The sequence below is a fragment of the Papio anubis genome, chromosome 2 (assembly GCF_008728515.1).
Source record: "Papio anubis isolate 15944 chromosome 2, Panubis1.0, whole genome shotgun sequence".
In the NCBI taxonomy this organism is placed as follows: Eukaryota; Metazoa; Chordata; class Mammalia; order Primates; family Cercopithecidae; genus Papio; species Papio anubis.
Genome location: NC_044977.1, coordinates 158,896,668 through 158,921,908, shown reverse-complemented (window position 1 = coordinate 158,921,908; position 25,241 = coordinate 158,896,668). Strand labels below are relative to the sequence as shown.

The 25,241-nt window shown below is 37.5% G+C and overlaps 1 protein-coding gene across 2 annotated transcripts in view; it reads right to left on the bottom strand.

Annotated features, from left to right (window-relative positions):
• Positions 1–25,241, bottom strand: part of ACAD11 (acyl-CoA dehydrogenase family member 11) — a 96,706-nt gene that overhangs the window by 69,356 nt on the left and 2,109 nt on the right. The window contains exons 2-7 of one of the 2 annotated variants that reach the window (XM_009201710.2): positions 13,243–13,342; positions 11,193–11,318; positions 10,490–10,651; positions 8,129–8,293; positions 2,068–2,209; positions 1,285–1,406 (exon numbers count right to left, since the gene is read on the bottom strand). In XM_009201710.2, the coding sequence (XP_009199974.1) occupies positions 1,285–1,406; positions 2,068–2,209; positions 8,129–8,293; positions 10,490–10,651; positions 11,193–11,318; positions 13,243–13,342 (817 nt within the window). The remainder of the gene's footprint in view (positions 1–1,284; positions 1,407–2,067; positions 2,210–8,128; positions 8,294–10,489; positions 10,652–11,192; positions 11,319–13,242; positions 13,343–25,241) is intronic. The other variant, XM_009201711.4, reaches the window with a different exon arrangement.

The window sequence follows — 25,241 nt, the reverse complement described above, 5'->3', positions numbered from 1 at the left end:
TTATGTTATACAATTTTTTTTGAGACGGAGTCTCACTCTGTCACCCAGGCTGGAGTGCAGTGGTGTGATCTCGGCTCACTGCAATCTCCACCTCCCAGGTTCAAGCGAATCCCCTGCCTCAGCCTCCTGAGTAGCTGGGACTATAGGCACATGCCACCACACCTGGCTAATTTTTTATTTTTAGTAGCTATGGAGTTTCACCACGTTGGCCAGGCTGGTCTAGAACTCCTGACCTCAGGTGATCCACCCGTCCCGGACTCCCAAAGTGATGGGATTACAGGCATAAGCCACCACATCTGGCCTATGTTGTACATTTTAATGTCAATCATAATCCATGTCAAACTTTTATTTGAAATGAAAAGCCATTTCAAATTTAAAGCCTATTTGGTATCTTATTTGTGGAAACTGTCAAATACAGAGACATACCCATTTTGAGAAACCCATTCTTTCAACATGATTAACTCAGGGTACAAGATGAGATGTAACACAACTATTTCAATTGTTCATGGATAGTATGAACTCTGAGGACAGAAAGTCAATTATTATAATTTTCCTTAATCATTCTTTTCTCATTCTTTTTTGCTTTCGAACTTATTCACCTGTTTTTCTTCTAAACCCTAGCCCCTTGCTATTGATGAAGCATCTCAATTTCTTAAACCTCCAAGATTCAAAGTGCCTGAAAACTGGATTAGTACAAAGAAGGCATCTGTTTAGATCACAATATAGTTAGAAAAAAAACTAAATTTATGCTCTATTATGTTTTAAAATTAATCACACAAATATGACTATGAAAATAAAAAAATCTTACTCATCTACTTACTCAAAAACATTTTAAGAGGCTACTACACACTAGATACTGTGCTGGCCTCTGAGAAGTACAAAGATAATTCTTCCCTCATCATCAACCCTAACTAATAAATGGTTTCATAGTCTGAGGCAGAGATCATCAAAAGATCTTAGCTTTTTCTCACACTGGATATTCAGGAAATGACTAACCCTTACCTGCTTTTCTCTTTTTATCATTATATCAGTCTTTCTTCCTCCTTCCATCTTGTAAGTTTATTATACAAAAAACTGATAATACATTTTGCTACTCAAATTTTTTCCTTGCCAAATTCCTATTCTGTAAATTCTGGATTTATATTTTACCCACGTCTGATACCTGTCATTATGATAAGCAAAATGATCTAAGGATAAAGAATATAAAACCTGGAAGACTGGAAAACATTGTCAACAGTACATTGGTAAATAATGGCAAAACACATGTTTAAAACAATTAATTACCTGTGCTATTCCAGCCATCTTAAAAAATGAAAGGGCAAGAAAGAAATTCCAGTTAGGAAGAATAGAATTAATTCCCCTGCAGCGGCAATATATTGAAATCAGTTCTTCCATTGATGGTATCCCTATAAAATTGGCATGTAATATAAACTTTAATTAAAATGTCATGGTGACTATTTCACAATGTTATGAGACAGATATGTAAAATACAATGTAATAACCATTAGCCCATACAACAAAACACGTTCTAAACCTTGACTTCCAAAAGATTATCATATACAAAGGATTACATTTGGTCATAAATTACTAAAAGTGGCATGCTAAGTTCAGAAAATTTAACAAAGAAAATGAAATAGGCCAGTCACGATGGCTCATGCCTCTAATCTCAGCACTTTGCAGGGGCCAAGGTGGGAGGATCACTTGAGAGCAAGAGCTTAAAACTAGCCTGTGTAACACAGTGAGACACCGTCTCTACAAAAAATTAAAAAATTAGCTGGGCATAGTAGCATGTGCCTGTAGTCCTAGCTACTTAGAAGGCTGAAGTGGGAGAATCACTTGAGCCTAGGAGTTCAAGGTTTCAGTGAGCTATGATTGTGGCACTGTACTCCAGCCCGGGTGACAGAGCAAGACCTTGCATCTAAAAGTAATAATAATAATAATAAAATAGAAACATGTTTAAGAAACAAAAACTACTATCTAAAATTGCAGGATTTTATATTTTAATTATGAAAGTAATAAAGACAATTTTATATTAATAGCAATTTAGACAACATTATGTTCTCATACCTGAGTTTTCTTGAATACGAGAACCTTGATTTATCATTGGAACTGTCCTTGGCCAAAAGTAGAAGAGGGAAAGATGAGCTAAGTCTGACAAAGGATGACCAATGGTTGAAAGCTCCCAATCCAGCACCGCTATAACTCGACACTGTAATTAAAAATACAGAGGTCTTTAACATATTGAAACTTAAAACAAGCATAATAAAGAAATAACATCGAATACATTCAAAATCATGTTTTCCATCAAAAGTCAATTTCAGGTATTTACCCACAGTGGCATATCTCATTTATAAAATAGCCAATTAGCCTTGATTATATAGAGCTAAGTCCTCTGGTTCCATCGCTGGCCATCAGTCCTTCTCATTTTACTTTACACAGCCTTAATATCTCTGCTAATGAGCAGATGCAAAAGCAGTTAAAACTTCTCAACTGAAAGTAACTGTGATAAAAAGGAATTATAGTGAATTACTTATATTTTAATAATCCATGTTATGCATGATTAAACATTTGCTTTAGTAATTAATCTAACTACATAACAAATGTACTACTCCACCCATAGTACTTTTAAAAGTTATTTCACATTGTAGATACAAAGCATAATTGTTATAAAAGATACTGTTAGTTTTATAAATATAAAATCCACCATTACACAGCAACATAAAACAATCATGTAAGGTGGAACCAATAAAACAGAAAGTTTTCCTCATTCAACCTTGTAACAGTATGTATCAAGGGAATATTTATCTTTTTTTTTTTTTTGAGACGGAGTCTCGCTCTGTAGCCCAAGCTGGAGTGCAGTGGCACGATCTCCGCTCACTGCAAGCTCCACCTCCTGGGTTCACGCAATTCTCCTGCCTCAGCTTCCCGAGCAGCTGGGACTACAGGTGCTTGTCACCACGCCCGGCTAATTTTTTTATATTTTTAGTAGAGACGGGGTTTCACCGTGTTCGCCAGGATGGTCTCGATTTCCTGACCTCATGATCCACCCGCCTTAGCCTCCCAAAGGGAATATACATCTTGATGTTAAGGATACAGGACATTCTATTGTTCATTTCTTATGTTCCTTTGGCTGTACATATGGCCAAAAAAATCAATTTGCAGAATAGTACATAGCGTATGATCCGATTTTTGCTTAAAGAGAAAGATTATAAATGAATACTGAAAGTTGAAAGGATATTGCACCAAACTGAGAGCTATGGCTGTGGTTACTTTAAGGGATTAAGGCAGGAGGGATGAGGTCCAGAGAGGGGAACCTTCACTGTGGGGTTCTGTATACAGGAGTGATGTGACATGATCTGTATTTTAAGAGGGTCACTCTGGCTACTATGATTTCAATATACTATAGGGGGCCAGTGAGGCAGCTGCAGCAATACTCTAGGCAGGTTATCCAAGCTACATAAAACTGCAGACCCCATTTAGGTAATATGAGTTACTGGGTTTCATGCCTCCATATAACCGTGTGTGCTTGCATTCCGTTGCTCCGCTGGCAAACTTACACACATTACTGGAGCTTTGTGTGAAAATGTGGGCTTTGGAATCACACAGGCCTGTATTCAAACTCTAGCTCTACCATTTGCTGGCTGTATAACTCTGGACAAGTTAGTTAACCTCTCTAATCCTCAATTTTCTCAGCCATAATATACACCTCTTACACAGGGTTAAGATTAAATGGGCAGGTAGCACGTATAGTTCATTTACCAGTTTCTAGCAAAGTACCTGGCACACAACAGATGGCCAATATGTATTTATTTGATATGTACAGAGCCTCACATATATAGCCAGGCAATCAAAACTTGGCCATTGTTACTGTGGAAAAAAATTGATCACTCCCTTCTCTATGACTTTATAAGAGCTTTTACTGTGGTTATATTATACTATAAATTTGTAATATTATAAGTATTATAAATTACTATACTAGTTAGGTTTGTGAAACTACTGAAGAGGATGGATGCATTTTTCTCTTACATCATTCTATTTGTTATCTATGCTTTTAACATCCAAAGAAAGGATGAGGCACTTATGCGATAAATGATTACTTTTCTTTTTTAATACAAATTGGGAAACTTCTCTGGAGTTACGTTTCAGAATATCTGAACCATTTTTGGGGTAAAAACACAAAGCCATAAAACAAAAGCCAGTGAGAAAAGCTGATGGCTCATCAAATTGCATAAATTAGTGCAAATTAATTAGCAATAACTTACAGAATCCTGTCGATGCCTGTTTGTGTTGAGAGTTATTAAAGGCTCAACATAACGTTTAGTGGTTGATCTGGACATTTACTAAATCGTCTTACTGCTACTAAGGAACTTATTAGTAAAATGATTTTTGACAGTTTTTCTGAAACCTCAGCACAACAGAAAGCTTTTAGTTTTTTAAATTATCTTCTTTATAGAGAGATTCATTTTATGTATACTTTTTATGCCATTGAATTTTATTAATATGTATGTGTATTGGCATTCAAAACAAACAAACAAAAAATACATACAATCCAACAGAACAAACAGTAGATGAAGAAGGCAGGGAAGAAAATAACAGAATTTGTTATAAAAAGATGAAGCTAGGAGTAAGGTTATTACACATAATTGAGTGTGACAGGACATGCAGAGTTGTTAGTGTGGGTAGTAAGATTTGCTTTGAATTTTATAGTGGGTAAAATAAAGTGTGAAGCATGGTCAGTCACAATCTTTACAGCGAATGCAGGTCAAAAACAAACCAGCTGCTCAAGAGGGACAACTTTTCTTGGCAATGAGGCTAAAGAAAAATATCACCCATCAATCTGCATACAGGTGATATTGTGTAGCGGACTAAAACGTCTTCAACAATATAAAGAGAACTTTTCAGGGGCATGATGTAATTCCTAGAAAGCAGGCTATGCTGGAAAATGACTGAAAGGACAAAGATGAGTCAAGTAGAAGACAAAACCACATGCTGGGAGTGGGAGCCGAGATGGGACAAGAAATGTGAGAGTTTGAGAAGAAGAGAAAAGAATTAGAAAAGCCATTTTTTAAATGCCACAGGTTTTACTAAGAGATGAAGTTACAGCCTAGATAAAATCATGTGGCATAAAAATGTCTCAGACCCAATTAACCTTATTTCACTTTATTCTGCAGTAAAAATATGAGGATTCAAGTTTAGGGCTAGAAACTGGTTAAAGTCAAGGGGTGATGAACATCCCCTGTAGGATTATTAGAAAAAGTAAAATAATAATAATAATGATGATATGAAGTCAGGATGGGAAGATTCTAGAATAATAAGTAACCTAAGGTCAGGACACTTTATAATTCTTACATTACTTGCATACATTTATAGTCAAAAAATTATTCATGAAATCGATACTAAAGAGGGTAGTTTTTGAGATGACTGATTATGATCATGTGGCTTATGTAGGATAAGAAGTCAAGTGAAGTCATGAAGGGTTTATGGATTCTAAATTAACAGCAATCAAATTTACAGTGTCTCAGGGAAGATAGAGAGAAATAAACGAACAGAAGGTAAAGAGGGTGAGGTCAAAGATAACAGGTTTCAATTTCTAGATCACTGAAGTTGACAAGTTCCAATGGATGTTCCTAATTATATTTTTCAAGTTGAAATGACAATATGCAGATTTTACATTAAACTCCAAGATCCTAAACATTTCTCTACCGGTAAAATTTATATTTGGAAAATCAACATTTTCCAGGAAAACTGGATTCCTTTTCAACACTGCAGTGAGCATGTTGTGCTACTGAAACACTTGCTCAAACATGTTTCAAATACTTTATAAATAAGTAACGGAAAATAATTTCATTTTGCCATATCCTGTAGTTTCCTTTACTGGCTTACCCCACACATTCTTGGAAGGTTTGTCATTTAAAATTGCTTTTGTCTTCTTTCTTAATTGTTGTGTTTTCTGATGACAAAAACACAACATGCTGTTGTTTTAAAAATGAAAACCAAAAAACATCAAATCCTAAACATTACAGAAATGTACAATTATGTCTCCTCTAATTCCATCCCCTACAACCACTGTTTAGGTTTTAGTACATATTATGAAAGATTTACTTATACCCTAATATTTTTCTGAAGAAGCTTGACAAGTAGTCTTAGAAAAGTCAGAGAGAAAAATGAAGGGGAAAAAATGGAAAAGTGAGGGTACCTTAAATAAATTGAGCATCATTGATGTGCCAGGTACCGGCTAGTTGCTCATATTGACTGTTTCATTTTAGCTGCCCAGCAACTCAGAAATTTTTTTTTTCAATTTTAAAAGGCACACAATGTCAATTTCCTGGGTTTGATAATGTACCATAGTTGTATAATATCCATTTTGCAGAATTTGGATGATGGATACACAGGACTTCTCTGTACTATAATACTTTTTTACAACTTTTTGTGGAACTCTAATTATTTCAAAACAAAAAGTTAAAAACAGAGATACAGAGAGAGATTAAATAACTTGCTTTAAGTTCACACTGCTAGGGAATGAAAGTTAAGCACAAATTTATGAGATGGAAATAGTTGCTTAGTGAATAATTAAAATTAATCCCTTCAACATAGATTCATTCAGAATCATATAAGCACCTGCAATATAAAGATGAATAAGACATAGTCATTGTTTTAAAGGAACTCCAAGTCTAGTGGGTTCTGTTATCTACTATAGAGACTCAATATTATATAGACTCAACTAAAATATTAAATGACACAGATCAAATACAGGCCAGATCTTGGTATGTTTTAAGGCATATGCTTTTATAATTTTCTAGATTATAAATTAGCATATTTAATTTTTCTAATCTAAGGGTAGATAATTAACAAGGTTAGAATTCAGAATTCATCAGTGCCAGTAGCAACAGGTTGCACATGTATGCACAAACATACATAATTACATACTATAATTTTAATATCTAAATTGACTTTTCTTTTTTTTTTTTTTGAGACAAGAGTTTCACTCTTATTGCCCAGGCTGGAGTGCAATGGTGTGATCCTGGCTCACCGCAACCTCCGACTCCCGGTTCAAGCAATTCTCCTGCCTCAGCCTCCCAAGTAGCTGGGATTACAGGCATGCGACACCACGCACAGCTAATTTTGTATTTTTAGTAGAGATGGGGTTTCTCCGTGTTGGTCAGGCTGGGACTTTCTATGAAAAATTTTTTCTCCTGTGGGTAAACATGCTCACATGTGTTTACATTATTTTTGGATTTTCAATTGATACACACTACTTCGAGTTATGACAACAATGCAATTTATTATGGTATTTTCCGCCATCCTTTTCCAATAGGAAAGGAACACAAAACCTGGAAGTTTAGCACACGAATTTAGAGCAGCTCTTCCTGCCCTAAAACATCTTAGCATTCTAAGAAAACTAATGAACCCAGAAAATCCTCCTCTCAGAAGCCGGATTCAGGGAACTGCAAATCTTTCTCATGCATGTAGGAATACTAAGTGCCAAATGGCATGCCCAAAGACATACAGTTAATCAGAGGAAAACTGAAGAGGTTTCCTCTTTCCCACTATACTGTAATCCTAGGCCTCATTGCAGGTGCTCAGTGGAGGAGTACAGCTTTCATTTGTTTATACTCTTTATAAAGAGTACAGTGTGCACATTTACACAGAGCAAGGTTATATTAATCTCATGGAATTCTTTTGAAGCCTCAAGAAGCTTTTGGAATTCTCTGTTCTCAGAGTTTATAATAAACAGATAATAAATTCTTCATGAGATAGGGCTAAAAACCCCAAAGAAGTATAAATGAACCAGAAAAAAAAGCAAGAACATGGATAAGCTAAATATTGTGACTAGTAGATGAAAAACTTCTTTGAAGAAAACAGCGTTATGCATGTAAAATTCCCAAATCCTTTTAAGCAGTAAACCAAATACCACTTGGGATTAGAACCAGTCTTAAAGGTAGGCAGCTAACTTACGCTGGAAAATCTGCAGGACTGCTTTCTAAAAATTTTGAGTGGTGATGACAGTCTTGAGCTGTAGGGGAACAGGGAGTCGGTTGGGCTTCTTCAGTGCTCTGGGGGAGCATTTACTTAGTATTGTGTCACAAAACAGACCTACTCAATTAATTGTAAACATAGTTAACTGTACCTCTTTAGGGTGGAAAACTATGTTATCTAGTCTGAAATCTCCATGAATCAAATTCTCTTCATTGTCATTATCCGGCAAGTTCTTCATTAGCCAGTCCGATAACTGTTGCATGGCAGGGATGTCCTGATGAGCTGCAGCTTGATATTGCTTTGTCCAGGTTGATACCTAAAGACATATAAATAAGAAAAATAGTAAAGCTGAAAGTGGAATGTAGGATCTAGCAATTCTAAAATTAAAACAAAATTCAAATGCTGTTTTACTCCTAAATACTTAAGACCCATACTGGTGATACTCATGTCAGCCTAAAACACTCAAATCAGCCTAAACCTTAAACATTTAAGTCTCTTTTCCATATAGTTCCATTTTACTTACCTAGCTTTTTATCAGGAGAAAAATACTGGCCTAGGGATCAAGAGATATGGGTTCTAGTCTTTATTCAACAACTACTTTGTAGAAGAAAAAAGAAAGAATGCATACAAACACACACAAACACACGTGCACACATACCCACTCTCTCTCCCTCTCTCACACACACACACAAACACAAATATATAGATATAGATAATTTCTGGAAAGGGTCACGAGAAATAAGTAACCCCTGAAAAAGGGAATATGGGGACCAGAAGAAAAAAAGAAGACATTTACTTTTTTTTTTGAGACAGAGTCTTACTCTGTTGCCTAGGCTGGAGTGCAGTGACTCACTGCAACCTCCACCTCCCAGGTTCAAGCAATTCTCCTGCCTCAGTCTCCTGAGTAGCTGGGATTACAGGTGCACGCCACCATGCCTGGCTAATTCTTGCATTTTTAGTAGAGAGAGAGTTTCTCCATGTTGGTCAGGCTGCTCTCGAACTCCCGACTTCGTGATCTGCCTGCCTTGGCCTCCCGAAGTCCTGGGATTACAAGTTTCAGCCACCGCACCCCGTCTACTTTTCATTTTAATACTCTTTCTTATTATCCATAGAATTTTCTAAATATATTACAGGTATGATTAGTGTAAAGATCTTCTATTGTTCTTAGAATTGAATATAAACAAATCAACTTACTCGTAAAGTCCTCCAACAAGTGGGACCATCTTGTTTATTTGTTTTTTTAATCTCCATTTCCCAAGGCATCTTTGCTCAATTTAGTGCAATAGAGCAAAGATCTTTACTTGGTCTTATCCAGTCATATCGACCTGGGTTTAAATTATATCTAAGCCACTTACTTGTATATTACTTGATTGATGCAAGCCTCCCTTTCTTCATCTGCAAAATGGGAGTAGTAATATCTATATCTTAGGGTTGTTGTAAAGATCAAAAAAGAGAGGTCAACAACTCACTCTGCCATGTAGGACCTAGCATACAGTGAGTATTCTCTAAACTTTAGTTTCCTTTTCTCTTTCCTTAACTCCCACAAAATGATATGCTTATAAAGGAAAGCAGCCCCATATATATCTAGTATTGCTTTCCTTTAATTTAAAATGATCCCCATCACTCTAAATTTTATCTTTCCTTAAATACTCATTATAAGATATCTCTCCCAGGAAGCTTTCTCTATATGAGCAAGGGCAACCCAGCTTCTACCCTTTGAATGGCTCTTATGATGAGTATCAATTTACTACTAGATTTTACACTCTTTTACACCATTTTCAGGTTTCATGTATGACATGCATGTACAGGTCTCTCAAAAATGACCACAAGTTCCTATGGGGAAGAACCTATTGTATATTTTTCTTGATATTTAACATAATACTCAGCAGGTATTAAACACACAGTCAAGCTTAATAAATGTCTGCCAGTCCAACTTAGAAAGAAAAAACTGTAGGCTGGGCGCGGTGGTTCATGCCTGTAATCCCAGCTCTTTGGGAGGCTGAGGCAGGTGGATCATGAGGTCAGGAGATCGAGACCATCCTGGCTAACACGGTGAAACCCCATGTCTACTAAAAATACAAAAAGTTAGCCGGGCGTGGTGGTGGGTGCCTGTAGTCCCAGCTACTCGGGAGGCTGAGGCAGGAGAATGGCATGAACCTGGGAGATGGAGCTTGCAGTGAGCAGAGATTGTACCACTACACTCCAACCTGGCCAACAGAGCAAGACTCCGTCTCAAAAATAAATAAATAAATAAAATAATAATAAGAAAAAATTGTATAGTTAAAAGTATTGGAAAATTAAGTGAAGAGTCTAAAACAGAAGATTTTGTGGAACAAAACCTAATATAAAAACATAAGATAATTTTATACTAAAAACTAGTCATTCTGAAGGACAATGTTAAAAGTCATAGCCAAGCTTCAGAAAAGTATACAATAATAAGTTTTTTTGTTGACTAACAAGGTATATTATTTACAAGAACTTGAAAAAATAGCTATTAATGTGGATGCATTACCTGTCTTTTGCAGTACCCAGCACCTACACCATATCCTTCCAGCTGCAATGACTGTATATTCAAGGAATGTAACTGAGCCAATGTTTCTACCATGGCCACATATATGGCTGAACGTTCTGCTGGGCTAACTCCAGGAACTGTTAAATCACGAAAGATTCGACCCTATGGAAGTGGTTACAACAGATTATTTAAATGTGTGCAATCAATACTTTGTGGAATATACTAGAAAAACATTCATTTGTGAAACATATTTAACATTAGAGTATACATGCCAAAGGGAAAATAAAAGGATATGCCAAGATAAATGTAAACATCAAAACTACTCTCAACTATTTTACAGAAAAAATTTAAAACACATTTTGAATTTATTGTTCTTAATGGCTTGACCTATGTGGAGTCTTGTTTTCCCTACTACCTTATGGACAATTTGGTTATTGCCATTACAGATAGCTCTTTACTGACACCTAGAGGAAAATTTAAGAATAAGTCAATACCCCTTAATTACTAAATTTGTTTTTTGTCTATTCCATCCCTCCCTTTGTAAGTGCTCAAATTTGAACAAAATTGTAAGTCTTTGCAAAGTAATCTAATTACCTAAAATGTTAAATAACAAACTATATCATTTATTAAGTATCATAAAACATCTTAATTAACTTCATAATTAAAAGTAAAAGCAACAAAATAAGATTAAGTGTTAATTTACCTGCACATGTTCCATTATGTAAAATTCTGTTCCAATGACAGAAGTATCACTGCAGTACAGTATAGGCTTGGGAACAGGGAATCCAACTGAAAACAAGGCTTTCTGGACTTTAAATTCTCTATCAATCTAAATAGGATGATAAATCATTAGAAATCAGAGAAACTGATTTAATTATAATTAAATGTAATAACTACTCATCAGCTAACCTTAAGGCTAGAAAACAACGTAAAACAGTATCAATAAATACTCCAGAGGATAATAGTAATAACTTCCCTAATAGTAGTCTTGGTGTAAGCATTATGATTATAAATTAGACCACTACTAAAAAATGTAATTTAATTAGAATGAGAAGATGAGCACCTGCACAAGACTTAACCCTGGCTCTGATGATGTGAAGGCAATAGTTACTGTTCACAATATTTCACATATTTTATCATAAAACATCCCTTTTTCCTTAGCAGTTCCCTGGCTGGCTGCTCACTCTTTCATGTCTTCCAAGGAAGCTCAAGTAAGTCTCTATTCTAGCACTCTGCCACAGTCAAATACAAAGAGCTGGGGGTGAGAGGTGAGTGGTGGTGGAAGGAAAAGTACCTGCCCTTTCTGGAGAGCAAGGGAGGCATGTGTTTCCAGGGCAGGGGCATGGGGATCTTTCCTGGCACTCATGACTGCTGTGGAGCTCAAGATAACTACCAGGAAAGTAGGCAGCTAGAAGCAAACTGGAGCCCAAATAAGATAGTGGGGAAAAAATGGCTTCCTTAATTAGGACAGATGCACAGGCTATCACTCAGGACCCAAGGGCAGAGCTGTTGATGCAAGCCAAGTACCGATGGCACATCTACATGTAGTCACCTGGCCCCAGACTCAGGCAATGGTGACTGACCATTCTAAGGAGGGGAAACTATGCAGCTGCGGCAATAACCATAACAGAAAAGTAATGAAACCATGCCCAGGGTGAGAGCAGCCAGTGGTACCAAGGACTGTGGAAAGAAGTATTAACCACTCAGGTGTTGGGAAATGAGGGGGAGGAGGTAAAGGGGAAAGGGCAAAAGGGTTAGAGAAGCAAAAAGTGGATCACAGAGCAGGAGCATTGTTTTTTTCAATGCAGAGTTGAGAAAACTGAAGGGAGTTGAAACAGAGTACTCCAGATCCTTGGGAGCTATACTAGGGCTGAGAGCATTATGCCCTGTTCTGATGTGTTCAGGTGGGATGCCATCAAGAAAAGAAACAAATAAAGCTGTTTACTGAGGCATGCATGGGGATTATCCTTTAGCCATACTATATTGATATTTAATAAAAGTTACCCAACTTTTTTTATCTTAAGCATCCAACTTACTTCATGTTTCTGGGAATATGATATGGGACCAAGATTTTCTATTACTGTAGTATTAAGCCTACCCCACAATTGTCCTTCCCCAGTGAGCTGGGCCTGGGAAGCACCTGCTGTACATCCAGTCATACCCTAAATATGCACAGTGCTTTTAATGTTCTACAGTGCTTTGATTTCTGTCCCCTCTTGTTCTCTGAAAATCCACAGATAATACCTGTTTTCTGAAGACAGAAAAAGCTAGTTTTTAACAGAAATCTTTTATAATTCTTACTAATATTTAGAGAGTACTATAAAATACTTATTCAAATCTTTTTATCACCAAAAGATTAGAGAATTGTCATAGCAAATGTATTAAAATAATTCTGAGTAGATACTATTACATATAATAAATATATAACAAAACAAAACATCTATAGATGAGTAGCACTGAAAATATTCATTGGTTGATTTTACTTCTAGCCAACAGTGTAGAGGAAAATCAAATACACAAAAGAACTGGGTGTTGTTCAAGATTAATAGCCTAAAGATAGACTTACATTTCAACCTCAAATCATTTTTTAAAACAAAAAAAGATATAATTCAAGGGAAATTTTCATTAGAAATAAAATACATTTTATGTTATTTGGCAATCATAAGATGCCTTTTAAAAGAAAATTGACTTTGTGTATATTAAAAGCATGTATTTGTCACCAAAGAATTTATCATTACATTTGTATACTATACCTTATGTGCTTTAGGAAGAAGTGAACCTGGTGGTTTTTTCCTGAGCACATATGTTTGAAAGCCCTTCTGGAGATAAAAGGTTGGATTGGACTGTCCTGCTCTAGATAAAAGTTAAAAAAAAAAAAAAAAAAGGTCAATTACAAAGATATGTTTTCCTTCATCCCCAAATCCTACTGAAATGTCAGAAGAAACAAATGAAAATAAATTCGTCTCAATGCTAGAAAATCAAGAGGGGTGTTATCAGCAGCTCACAACATGAATTTCTAGATTAAAGCAGATGGCAACATACTGGCAGCTGGAGAATCTGTGACTCACACAGGTAGAAGAGAGGATCACACTTCCTGACTGCAAATCCGAAGTTTTATCAGGAGTACCTGTAGAACAATCTAAGTAAACCTGTAGAACAATGACTGATGTAAGTAAATAAAGAATCTGAGGAGAGATTGTAAGTTATCAGTCAGAAAATGAATTAAAAGATGCAGGAGCAGTTGGCTTAATGCCCCCTCATCTGCCTTTAGAGAGATAACCCTCATAAGTGTCAACAAGGTTAGTGTGTGAGTTCAGCTCTCTACAATGGGAGTTCTGAGAAGTGAGGTCCCACAGTGAGCATCTGGCCCAGGGAAGTGCAATGCTGGCCCAACTAACTCACAGACACCAGGGCATTGACTTTCCCTGCCAGATGAGCAGAAATTCTCACCTAGACTAAGGATAGACACGTCCACTACCAAAACTATTCAGTCTATTCCTTCACTTATAATACGGACATTTAAGAATCACCCAACTTTGGAAGAATCCAACTATATAAAGGAGAGATCCTAAATTAAATAAACAGAAGAACCAAACCTTAAAGTAACAGGTAATAGGAGAAAGTAGAAAAAATAATCTTTGAAGCCTCTTCCCAGGACTCCAACCTCCATCAAGAAAAAACAAGCATGATCCTAGATTGAGTGTGGCAGCAGCCCCAGTGTCTATGTCTTCTGTAAATCAGACCCATCCTCCCTGGCAATCACATCAAGGAGCACTGGTTTTGGTACCATCTAATCCTGTGTGAGTGCCTTTTTACCATATGAAGGTGGAGATAATCACCAGTGGTCAGGAAATAGGACCACTACAGGCTAGCCTGTCTTTATTGATATAGAACAATTTATCTTTGATGCTGCAAACGATCAATTGCAACGAATTTTTTTTTTTTTTTTTTTTTAGACGAGTCTCGCTCTGTCGCCCAGTCTGAGGTGCAGTGGCACGATCTCGGCTCACTGCAAGCTCCGCCTCCCAGGTTCTCGCCATTCTCCTGCCTCAGCCTCCTGAGGAGCTGGGACTACAGGCGCCCGCCACCGCCCGGCTAATGTTTTGTATTTTTCAGTAGAGACAGGGTTTCACCGTGGTCTGGATCTCCTGACTTCGTGAACCGCCCCCCTCGGCCTCCCAAAAGTGCTGGGATTACAGGCGTGAGCCACCGCGCCCGGCCACAGCGAATTTTACAAACACATTTTTTTTTTAAATGCCAAACATCTGATTGGATGCATTTTTGATGAGGCAGTTCTCTAGTCTTATATAAAGCACTAGTCTTTCATGATAGTAAATGACCCAAATGAAATACAAAGAAAAAACTAAAAGCTTCTTGTTGAAGATAGAGTGACCCAGCAAGTCTGCTTCTAAATATATATCCAAGAGAACTGAACACATAAAATTAACACAAAAACTTGTACATGAATGTTCACAGCAGTACAATTCATAACAGCCAAAAATTAGAAACAGCTCAAATGTCCATCTGCAGACAAAAGGATAAACAAAATGTGGTATATCTATACAATGGACTATTGTTTGGCAATACAAAGGAATAAAATGCTGATTCATTTTATTCCTTTGGAATAAACGTGGATGAATCTTGAAAATATTATGTTGAGTGAAAGAAGCTAGTCACAAAAGACTACATATTATGTGATTCCATGTCTATGAAATGTCCAGAATAGGCAAATCCATAGTGACAGAAAGTAGATTAGTAGCAGCCAGGGATAGGGGGAGGAAAAAATTGGGAAGTATGAGGTTTCTTTGGGGGTGATGGAAATGTTCTAGAACTAGATAGTGGTGATGATTGTACAACATTGTGAATATATGGAAAACAACTACTTATACACTGTAAAATGGTTAAATTTTTAAATGTTATGTTATATGAATTTCTCAAAAACAAACAAAAACAAAAGTTTCTCTTTTGAGGAAGTATCTAAAATGGTTATAACAAAGACAAAAAAAAATTGCAGAAGCCCATTTGCATCGGAGGATCATTGTCAACACTGTCAATACAGTACTCGCTAAATTTAACCACTCCAAGCATCAGGCCTCCAAATAGCCTGGAATCACTGATGGTCTCAATGTAAGAATCATCATTGAGCCAATAGTCATAACTATTGATTAGTTCTTGGACAAGATATTTGGTGCTGAGAGAAATGTGTTGATCTATAACCTAAGAGATGGTACTTTTGATGTGTCCAACCTCCATTAACAAATGGAAAATCTTTGCATGTAAGTGTGCAGCCATAGACACTTACTTGGTTAGAGAAGACTTTAAACAGACAATCTCACGAGACCCTACTAAGCCATCCATAGCATTGGTTCCCTTAGGAGCATAAACAGACAGGAAAAACAGGATGTTGTCATGGCAGCATCAGATGAGTTTCTTCAGCAGACTCCTTGCAGCAGTCCAGGGTTTACTCTATGCCCCCATTCCCCCTCGGTGACAGCTCAGGTAAGAGGGAATGAGATCAGGAAATGGGTGAGTATGGGTACCACCTTGATTTAGAAGTCTTAGTCTATTTAGGCTGCTAGTCTATTCAGGCTGCTATTATGAAATACCATAGACTGGGTAGCTTATAAACAACAGAAATTTATTTCTCACATTTTTGGAGCCTGGGAAGTCAAAAATCAAGGCACCAGAAGATTCAGTGTCTGGTGAGGACCTGCTTTCTTATAGACGGCACGTTCTTGCTCTTTCCTCACATGGTGGAAGGGGCAAGGCAGTTCTTTGGGGTCTCTTTTATAACACGAATCCCATTCTTGAGGCCACTGTACTCATGATCTAATCATCTCCCAAAGACCCCCACCTCTTAATATCATTACCTTGGGAGTAAAGATTTCAAAATATGAATTTCTGAGGGACACAAACATTTAGATCATAGTAAAGCCTCATGCCCTACAGAAGCCATTATCTGTAGTAGCAGTCTTTTGGCACCAGCTTCCAGGGCCCTAGCAAAAGACATGACTAGTTGAAATAATCCTCTACACTTAGGAAAGCCCAAAGCTATGCCTTTCCACCAGATACTTAAACAGTTCATTTATAGACTTTCCAGTTCAGATGCAGTTTACTAATTAGATGTTATTTTTACCATAAGGAATGTTGCCTGGAAACACATCTGATATGCCACCTTTACCAAGTTTTCAGAATTACAGAGCTAGAAAATTAGATAAATTTATCCACAGAGTAGGAGAAAGGTTTTTTAACCCTTTATTTATGTCACTGTTAACAAATCTCAGACTCATGGCATCCTCCTAGAGGGTGCATCTACCTGCATCTCTAAGCTTTAGAAACTCAGAAATTCTTATAGGAATTTTTTTAACAGAAAGGAACGAAAAAAGAAAAGCACAGGCCCTGATAAGGGAATCCGTTATGTTTGTGGATATCTAAGAAGCCATCTAATCCCTTATGCAGAGATTTGAAAATATTCAGGATTTGCTGCTTTTTAATTTTACTCCTTTTCCTTTGGTGGAAATCATGACTGGTGGAATCATGACTATTCTGATCAAGTGCATTTAATAAAACCACTAAGCAGACTCAGACCTTCACCAACTATCTACTCTGACAACCAGTTTGGTTTGCTCATTAAGGTTTATGATATTGAGTGAGCAATGACGAAGGATAACAACCATCCTGGCAAATTTGAACTCACAAGCATTCCTCCTGAACCCTTTGGATTTCCACAAATTTAAAAAACTTTTTATATTGATGCCAACAGCATCTCAAATGTGTTTGCTGTTGATAAGAGATCAGAAAAAAAGAAGATTAAAAGACAAATGACCCAGTGTTTGCCCATGGAAACACTGAGTATATGGTCCAAGAGGCATAAAAGTACAAAGCCGGAAAACAAGAAACAGACAGAGTTTCTCTTAAGAAGTTGCTCAGATCCTATGTATTCAATAGGCCATAGTGAAAAATGAGAGATGGCAAAGCAGAATCAAAGATACAGTCAAACGGAAGACTCCTGACAAGTGCAATGGAGTCATCAATGACGAGTCAAGAATCTCATTACTGAGAAGGAAGAATTTAACATCAGCCAAAAGAGCTGGAGAGTGTCCAAACACTTCCATTATCACAGTGTACCAGAGCTAGCACCATGCTAGGTGCTTTGCTAGGGACTTCCCTAGAAGTGGTTACCCATCCTCTAGAGGTGCGTCTTCTGGAACCATGACTACAGAAACAGACTAAGCCAACCAAAACTCAACATGAAGTTTGAACATGAACACACAGTCATGAAATCTGAAGGACTCTGATTTGTAGGAAGTCAGTTTAGTGACAGTTTTTTTTTTTTTTAATCATACTTGAGCTGCTATTTCATATATTATTAGACATTTTTGAATACCTGAATACACACAGGGTAAGGACATACAGTTGCACTTTATCTACATGATAAATAGAATTCGTGACAGAGGACAAAGGTTTTTAAAATTGGCATGATTAAAAAAAAAAGAAGAAAGAAAAACAGTGAGTCCAGACTACTTAACTTAGTGTAAGACTGTCCCTCCCCAGCCCCAGTACATACCTACCACTTCCCATTTCCTGTCACTGACAGCACTGCTGCCTTGAGACCACCAGAACTGGTTTCACTGTGCTCTTTACCCCTCTTTATATCATCAATACCAGAAGTCCCAAATTCCCGTTTATACTTGTTTACTGAATTATGATTCCCATAAGACTCTGCACATTCCCTATTGAGATCTTCTCCACCCCCTCAACGCCTGATATCCTTCCACTGTGCCCCTGGAACTCACAGTCTTTCACAATTCCATACAGCTTCAATATCTTCTCTGAATAGACCCTTTACCTCCTTGCTCTAATTAAAACCTGAATATTCCATGAGAATCCTGTTTCCTTTGTAGGCTTCTTAAGTGGTAGATGTTTTTCCCACATCAGTCTTCTAGTAAGCCTGGATGGAGTTTATATCCTTCCTGAAACTCACTGCCACTTCCAGACTCCTTGCTCTCCCTCCTGTGTAAATTCTTCCCTCAGCTTTGAATCTCAGGCCATGAGACTCTGCCACCCTCTACCCCTTTTTCTTGCAGTCACCTACTAACTCTCAGATCATTTCCCCTCATCTCTTAAGGACTTTGGCATATTCACTACTACTCTAATTCACACTACTCCTGTCTTCATTCCTGATTTCAAAATCTACACAGATGTCCCTGTTAACATTTAGGCCAATAAGTTCCTTAATTTTTCTCCACCAGTGATATTTTCCTTGACACTATCTCAGCCAGTAATTCTGAGTTACACCCTACATTTTAGCAATATCAACAGTAAAAGCACTGAATAATCCTAGTTTCTAAACATTTCTACCTCTGACCTCCTGCCTTTCCACTCACTCCTGCTAGTACCTCAATTCCAAAAATCCTTCAATCCTAGACCTACCGTCCACTGATCATACTGCCATTCACCTCATATCCCCGGACCATGTCCTTTTCCCAAGACTGTGGGAGCCCACCTCTTGCATCACTGTGACCTGGATGTGAACATGGAGTCAAGAGATAGCATTTTGGAACTTTAAGACTGTCCCATTGGATTTTGGACTTGCATCAGGTCTGTAGTCCCTTTTGTTTCAGACAATTTCTCTGATTTGGAACAGGTGTATTTACCTAATGCCTGTACCCCCATTGTATCTAGGAAGTAACTAACTTGCTTTTGATTTTACAGGCTCATAGGCAGAAGGGTCTTGCCTTGTCTCAGATGAGACTTTGGACTGTGGACTTTTGAGTTAGTGCTGAAATAAGACTTTGGGGGACTCTCAGAAGGCGTGATTCATTTTAAAATACGAGGACATGAGATTTGGGAGGGGTTGGGGTGGAATGATATGGTTTGGTTGTGTCCCCACCCAAATCTTATCTTGAATTGTAGCTCCCATAATTCCCAATTCCCACGTGTCGTGGGAGAGACCTGGAAGGACGTAATTGAATAATGGGGGTGGGTCTTTCCTGTGCTGTTCTCATGATGGTGAATAAGTCTCATGAAATCTGATGGTTTTATAAAGGAGAGTTCCCCTGCACACACTCTCTCTTGCCTGACTCCATGTAAGACATCCCTTTGCTCTTCATCTTCTGCCAGGATTGCAAGGATTCCCCAGTCATGTAAAACTGTGAGTCCATTAAACCTCTTTCCTTTATAAATTATCCAGGCTTGGGTATGTCTTTATTAGCAACATAAGAACAGACTAATACATTCTTTCTTAACTAGGTTAAATTTGATAGTAAATTATATAACCACTACCTTGAATACACCTTCAGTACACTTCACTTGCCCTTTCCTCACTTCATGGTGTTTGCTTGGCAAAACTTCCATCCATGTTAAATCCATTTTTTTTTTTTTGCTTACACTGATGTAACTGGCCATAGCTGAAGAAAGACACATACAGTCATAATTACTGTTTTAGGTTAGGTTCCCAATAAACAGATCATGAGAAAAAAAATTATATACAAGTGACTTATTAAGGAAATGTTTGGGCAACTAATAAGAAATTTGCGGAAGCAGGTCAAGAAAGGGGAGAAAGACAAGCGAGGGTGTGGTCTAAGACAAAGTCCCTTAGAGGGTAGCTTCAGCCTGATCTCACCAGTGTGTGGGTGGGGGTAAAGATAATGGGAGAACTCTGCTGTGTCGAAGTTCAAAACATGTCTCTGAAGCAAGGATAATGAAGATTTCATACTTCTGAATCACTAGCGGTTAAGGTCCATCTCAGGTACTACAACAGTAAGAGCAAAGTGTGCTCCAGCAGCCTGAGGGCAGTTTGCGAAAAAAAGAGCCATGTTCATTGGAAGCAAAAACCAACAAAGGCAAGACATGTACAGCAACACTAAGAAGGGATCCAAGAGGATCTGGACAAAGCATTAATAATATCTACTGAAATATCTATTCTTGCTTCAAATTCATGACCTCAGCAAACCTCAAAATGAACCGCATCTGGCAATCATATTTCCTTAGCTCATTCATTCTCCCATTCTCTTGGATGGCTGTTTCATAATTCTCTCTCCTCAAACCTCAAACACTTTCTTCTCCATCTTCATTCTCAGCTACTTAATTACCTAGTTTCCTATTTCAACGAGCAAATAGGAGCAATCAGATGAGAACTTCCACAAGCTTACACTACTGTATCTACTGCATACAATAATCTGTACCCATATATTCTGTCTTCCCTCCAGAGTCTGCAGAAGGATGTGCACATTTCTAAGGGCAGCCCCTTCTCTTGCATATTAGATTCCTGCCTTCTTAAGGATTTCTTTCCAGGCCTCTCTCCTACACAAAATTTTCTCTTCTAGATTATTGTCATCAGCATACAAATATGATGTTATTTTTAAAAAAGCTTTGTCTTGACCTCACTTCCCCCTCTACTTAAAACATTTCTATTTCCTTTTGTAGAAAAACTCCTCAAGAGTTTACACATCCTCCTATCTTCTTAAACCCATTTCAATCAAGCTTTCATTCCCTTCTTTCCATTAATACTACTTTCTCAAGATCACTAATACAAACCATGGTTTTCCCCCACCTCTTTGGCCACTTCTTCTCAGATTCCTTTGTAGGTTTCTCTTAATCTGCCAACTTCTTAATATTGGGGTGCCTTGGACTCAGTCTCCAAACCTCCTCTCTATGTGAACTATTTTCTAAGATCTTCGATCTCATGTCTTTAAATATCTTCTTTTTGTCGATGACTCCCAAATTTATATGTTTAGTCCAGATCACTGCCCCAACCTCAAGATATAACCAATTGCTTACTATACATATCTACTTGGATGTCCAAAAGGCACCTTGAAACTCAACACTCCAAAACTGAGTTCCTTAAATTCCCCCCAAATCTGCTTTCCTATAGTCATCTATATTTCAGTTCATAATAACCCTATACTTTAAGTTACCAAGGAAGAAATGAAATAATCTTCGTCTCTTCCTTTCCTAGCCCACATCTAATCAGTTAGTAAATCTTTCACAATACAGTTATGCATTGCTTAATGACAGAGATATGTTCTAGAAAATATGTTAAGTGATTTTTGTCACGTATAAACATCCTAGAGTGCACTTACACAAACCTAGATGGTATAGCCTACTATGCACTGATACATAATTATGTTTTGTGATCCTAAACGTCTCAAAATTGAGTCACTTATGACAGGTGACTCAGCTTACAGTGAAATCACTGACCCCTCAGAGTAGTAAGCACATGGACTGAGGTGATAAGATAGCATCTGCTGTGGCCAGGCACCCCGACACCTGACAAGAAAGTGAAGCTAAAAGTTAGCTGAAGATAATGGCCATGGACACTTCTGTGGGGAGCTGTAAAAGCCTCAGAGAAGCCAAAAACATGGCTGAGATGCCTGCAGAATCCCTGCCCATGAGAACTCTGAGGCCTCCTTTCCTCTGGCTGTGGTAAGCCCTCCGGGAAAAGAGCAGCTACCCACCACCCGGGTCAGTGGGCATTCTGAGGAAAACCAAACCTGGTTTTCTCAGTCAGTGTGCTGGTCTCCCAAGCTACTTGCTGTGTTTCCCCTCTCTATTACTGCCTATGTGTGTTGGATAGAGTTACATGATTGTTGTGTGGAAGCCACACAATAAACCGTGAATTCTTATGCCTTTAATTGTTACTGATTCACTGTGAAACTTCTCGGCTGGTTGGAGTTAGCATAAGTAGGCTGATTCGAACCCGACAGGACATACCTGAGCTCTATGGTACAGCCTGCTGCTCCTAGGTTATAACCTGTGCAGCATGTGACTGTACTGAATACTACAGGCAATTAGTTGTAACACAATGATAAGCATTTGTGTATCTAAACATATTTAAACATAGAAAAGGTTCAGTAAAAACGCAGTATTATAATCTAATGGGACCACTGCCATACATGCAGTCTGTCATTGACCAAAACGTCATGATGCAGCATGTGACTGCATACTTACACTATGACCACTTCTCACCTATTCTACACCACCACTCTGATCCATGCCACTAATATCTCCCTGCTGAAACACTGTAATACATTGGTGTCCTTGCTTCTGCCCTTAGTCCCTTTAGTCAACTCTCTACACAAGAAGCAGAGATTCTGTTTTTTGTTTTTTGTTTTTAAAGACACATTACTTCCCTCCTCTGCTCCAGCCTGTTTTAAGTCTCTACCCATCTCAATTCAAAGTAAAAGCCGAAGTCTCTACATTGCCTGACAGGGTCCCTGTTGCCCTTGCTTACACCACTTCAGGGATTTGGGCTGTGTTTCCTCAATACACTAGGCACACACCCCTTTCAGGGCCTTTGCATTAGCAGTCCCCTCTGGCTGGAACCACTTTTCCTGGATATTTACATGGCTCACATTTTCATCCCTCTTCAAGTCTTTGCTGAATGCCATGTGCTCAAGGAAGCCTTCCTGCCCCACACCCAAATATTCCCTATTCTTTTTTCCTCCATGTTACATATTAACTTCTACATTGTGAAGTTCAGAAGTAGATTTTCCTGTCTATCTTCTACAAATACAATGGAAGTTCCAGGGAGGCAAGATTATTGTTATATCCTCAGTGGTTGAGACAGTGCCAGATACATATTAGGCACTCAGCTGCAAATCACAAGTTTTTGTTGTATCAAGCCATATAATGCTTTCATTATTGATTAGTTCTAAATATTTTATATTTCCAATAGGATTTAATTTTTGCAAATTTTAAAAGTAAATCTTGCAGATAAAAAGAGTATTTACAAAATTGGTAAGGCATGAGGAATAGTAATGCCACAAACACGACTTTCACTACCCAGAGAAAATTACTGTCTTTGAAACCCTGTATGTCCCTCCCCTTGAATAACTACTGTTTTGAATTTTATATTTATCATTCCCTTGCAGTTTATCTCTGTACACAAAATACTGTTCATTTCTTCATGTTTTTTATTCTGTGTTATGTATAGCTGTAGCTGAATCATTTTCACTATTGTATGGTACTCCATTATGTGAATACACTGCAATTTATTCATCCATTCTCTATCTATAGACGTTGTGTTGTTTCCTGGATTTTTGCTATTACAAACAGTACAATGAACATCTTTGTAGATTGTCCCCTTATAGTCTAGTATAGGAAAAGTCTCAGGAGTATACATCTATGAGTAGAACTGCTAGTTCATATGGCATGTGTATCTTCCCAACTTCATTTTTTACAAGATCATGTCAAGTTGTTTTTCAATAGTAGCTATACTAATTCACATCCCTATATGAGTCCCTGTTGCCCCATATTCTGACCAATGCTTGATATTGTTAATTTTTTTTTTTTTTCTTTGAGAGGGAGTCTGCCTCTGTCTCACCCAGGCTGGAGGGTAGTGGCGCAATCTCAGCTCACTAAAGCTTCTGCCTCCCGGGTTCAAGCAATTCTCCTCCCTCAGCCTCTCGAGTAGCTGGGATTACAGGTGCCCATCACCACATCCAGCTAATTTCATATTTTTAGTAGAGATGGGGTTTTACCATGTTGGCCAGGCTGATCTCGAACTCCTGACCTCAGGTGATCCACCCGCCTCAGCCTCCCAAAGTGCTGGGATTATAGGCATGAGCCACTGTGCCCGGCCTATTGTCAAATTTTTTAAAAGAAGTCAATCTGGTGGTGTGAAATGGTTTCTCATTGTGTTGTTTTTTTCTTAATTTGCATTTCCCTTATTACTACAGTATAATGAAGTTGAGCACCTTCAAGTTTTCACCTATTTTTCTGGTGAGCTATTATAGTTATATTCTGAATATTTTAACCATTATATGCAATGAAAATATTTTCTTTTGTCTTTTCACTTTAAGAAGTCTTTTAATGAACATTTATCATTTCCTTTGTGGTTTCTGCTTTTGTCTTTAAAAAATTTTCTTATCTAAGTCATAAAAATAACTTACACATCTTCTAAACATTTATAGTTTTGCCTTTAACATTCAATTCTTTTATCTACCTGGAACTGTGTGAGATAAAGAGTCTAATTTCTATTTCTTAATACAGATAACAATTATTCCAGTATAACTTCTTGAAAAGTTCTTCTTTCCCCCCTACTGACTCTCAGTGCCAACACCGTCACATATCAAACTTCTATAAATCTGTGGGTCTTTCTGTCAACTCTCTATTCTATTTCATTGGTTTGTCTATCTCTGTGCTAATATCATATCATCTTAATTCAAATTTCCCAACTTGTGGTTCTTTAAAAATGTTTCTTCTATCCTTAGCCCTTCGCTCTTACATATAAAATTTAGGAGCACTTTTTCAAATTAGAGAAAAAAATTAGGATTTTGATTGTCATTGTTTTGAATCAATAGATCGATTGGAAGAAAAAGTTTGCAATACTGTATATTCCTATTCAACATCATGACATCTCTCATTTTTTAAAATTCTTTTTAAGGTCCTAATAAAAGTTTTATCATTTCTCTACAAAGGTATTGCACATCTCTTATTTAGGTAATTTATATTTTTGATGCTCTTATAAGTTTTTGAAAATTACATTTTAACTGTTGCTAAAGTAGAGAAATGTAGTTGATTTCTGTACACTGAACTTTGACAGTTTTCTACTGTCTGTGTAGATTATTGGCTCTTTAATCCATGAATCAATTAATTTATAAACATGTATTTGCTAGCTGTCTTTTGTTAAACTTTTGGCATTTAAAAAAACACATTTTCTTTCTTTTTTTTTTTTTTTTGAGTCTCACTGTGCCACCCAGGCTGGAGTGTGGTGGTGCAATCTCAGCTCACTGCAACCTCCCTCTCC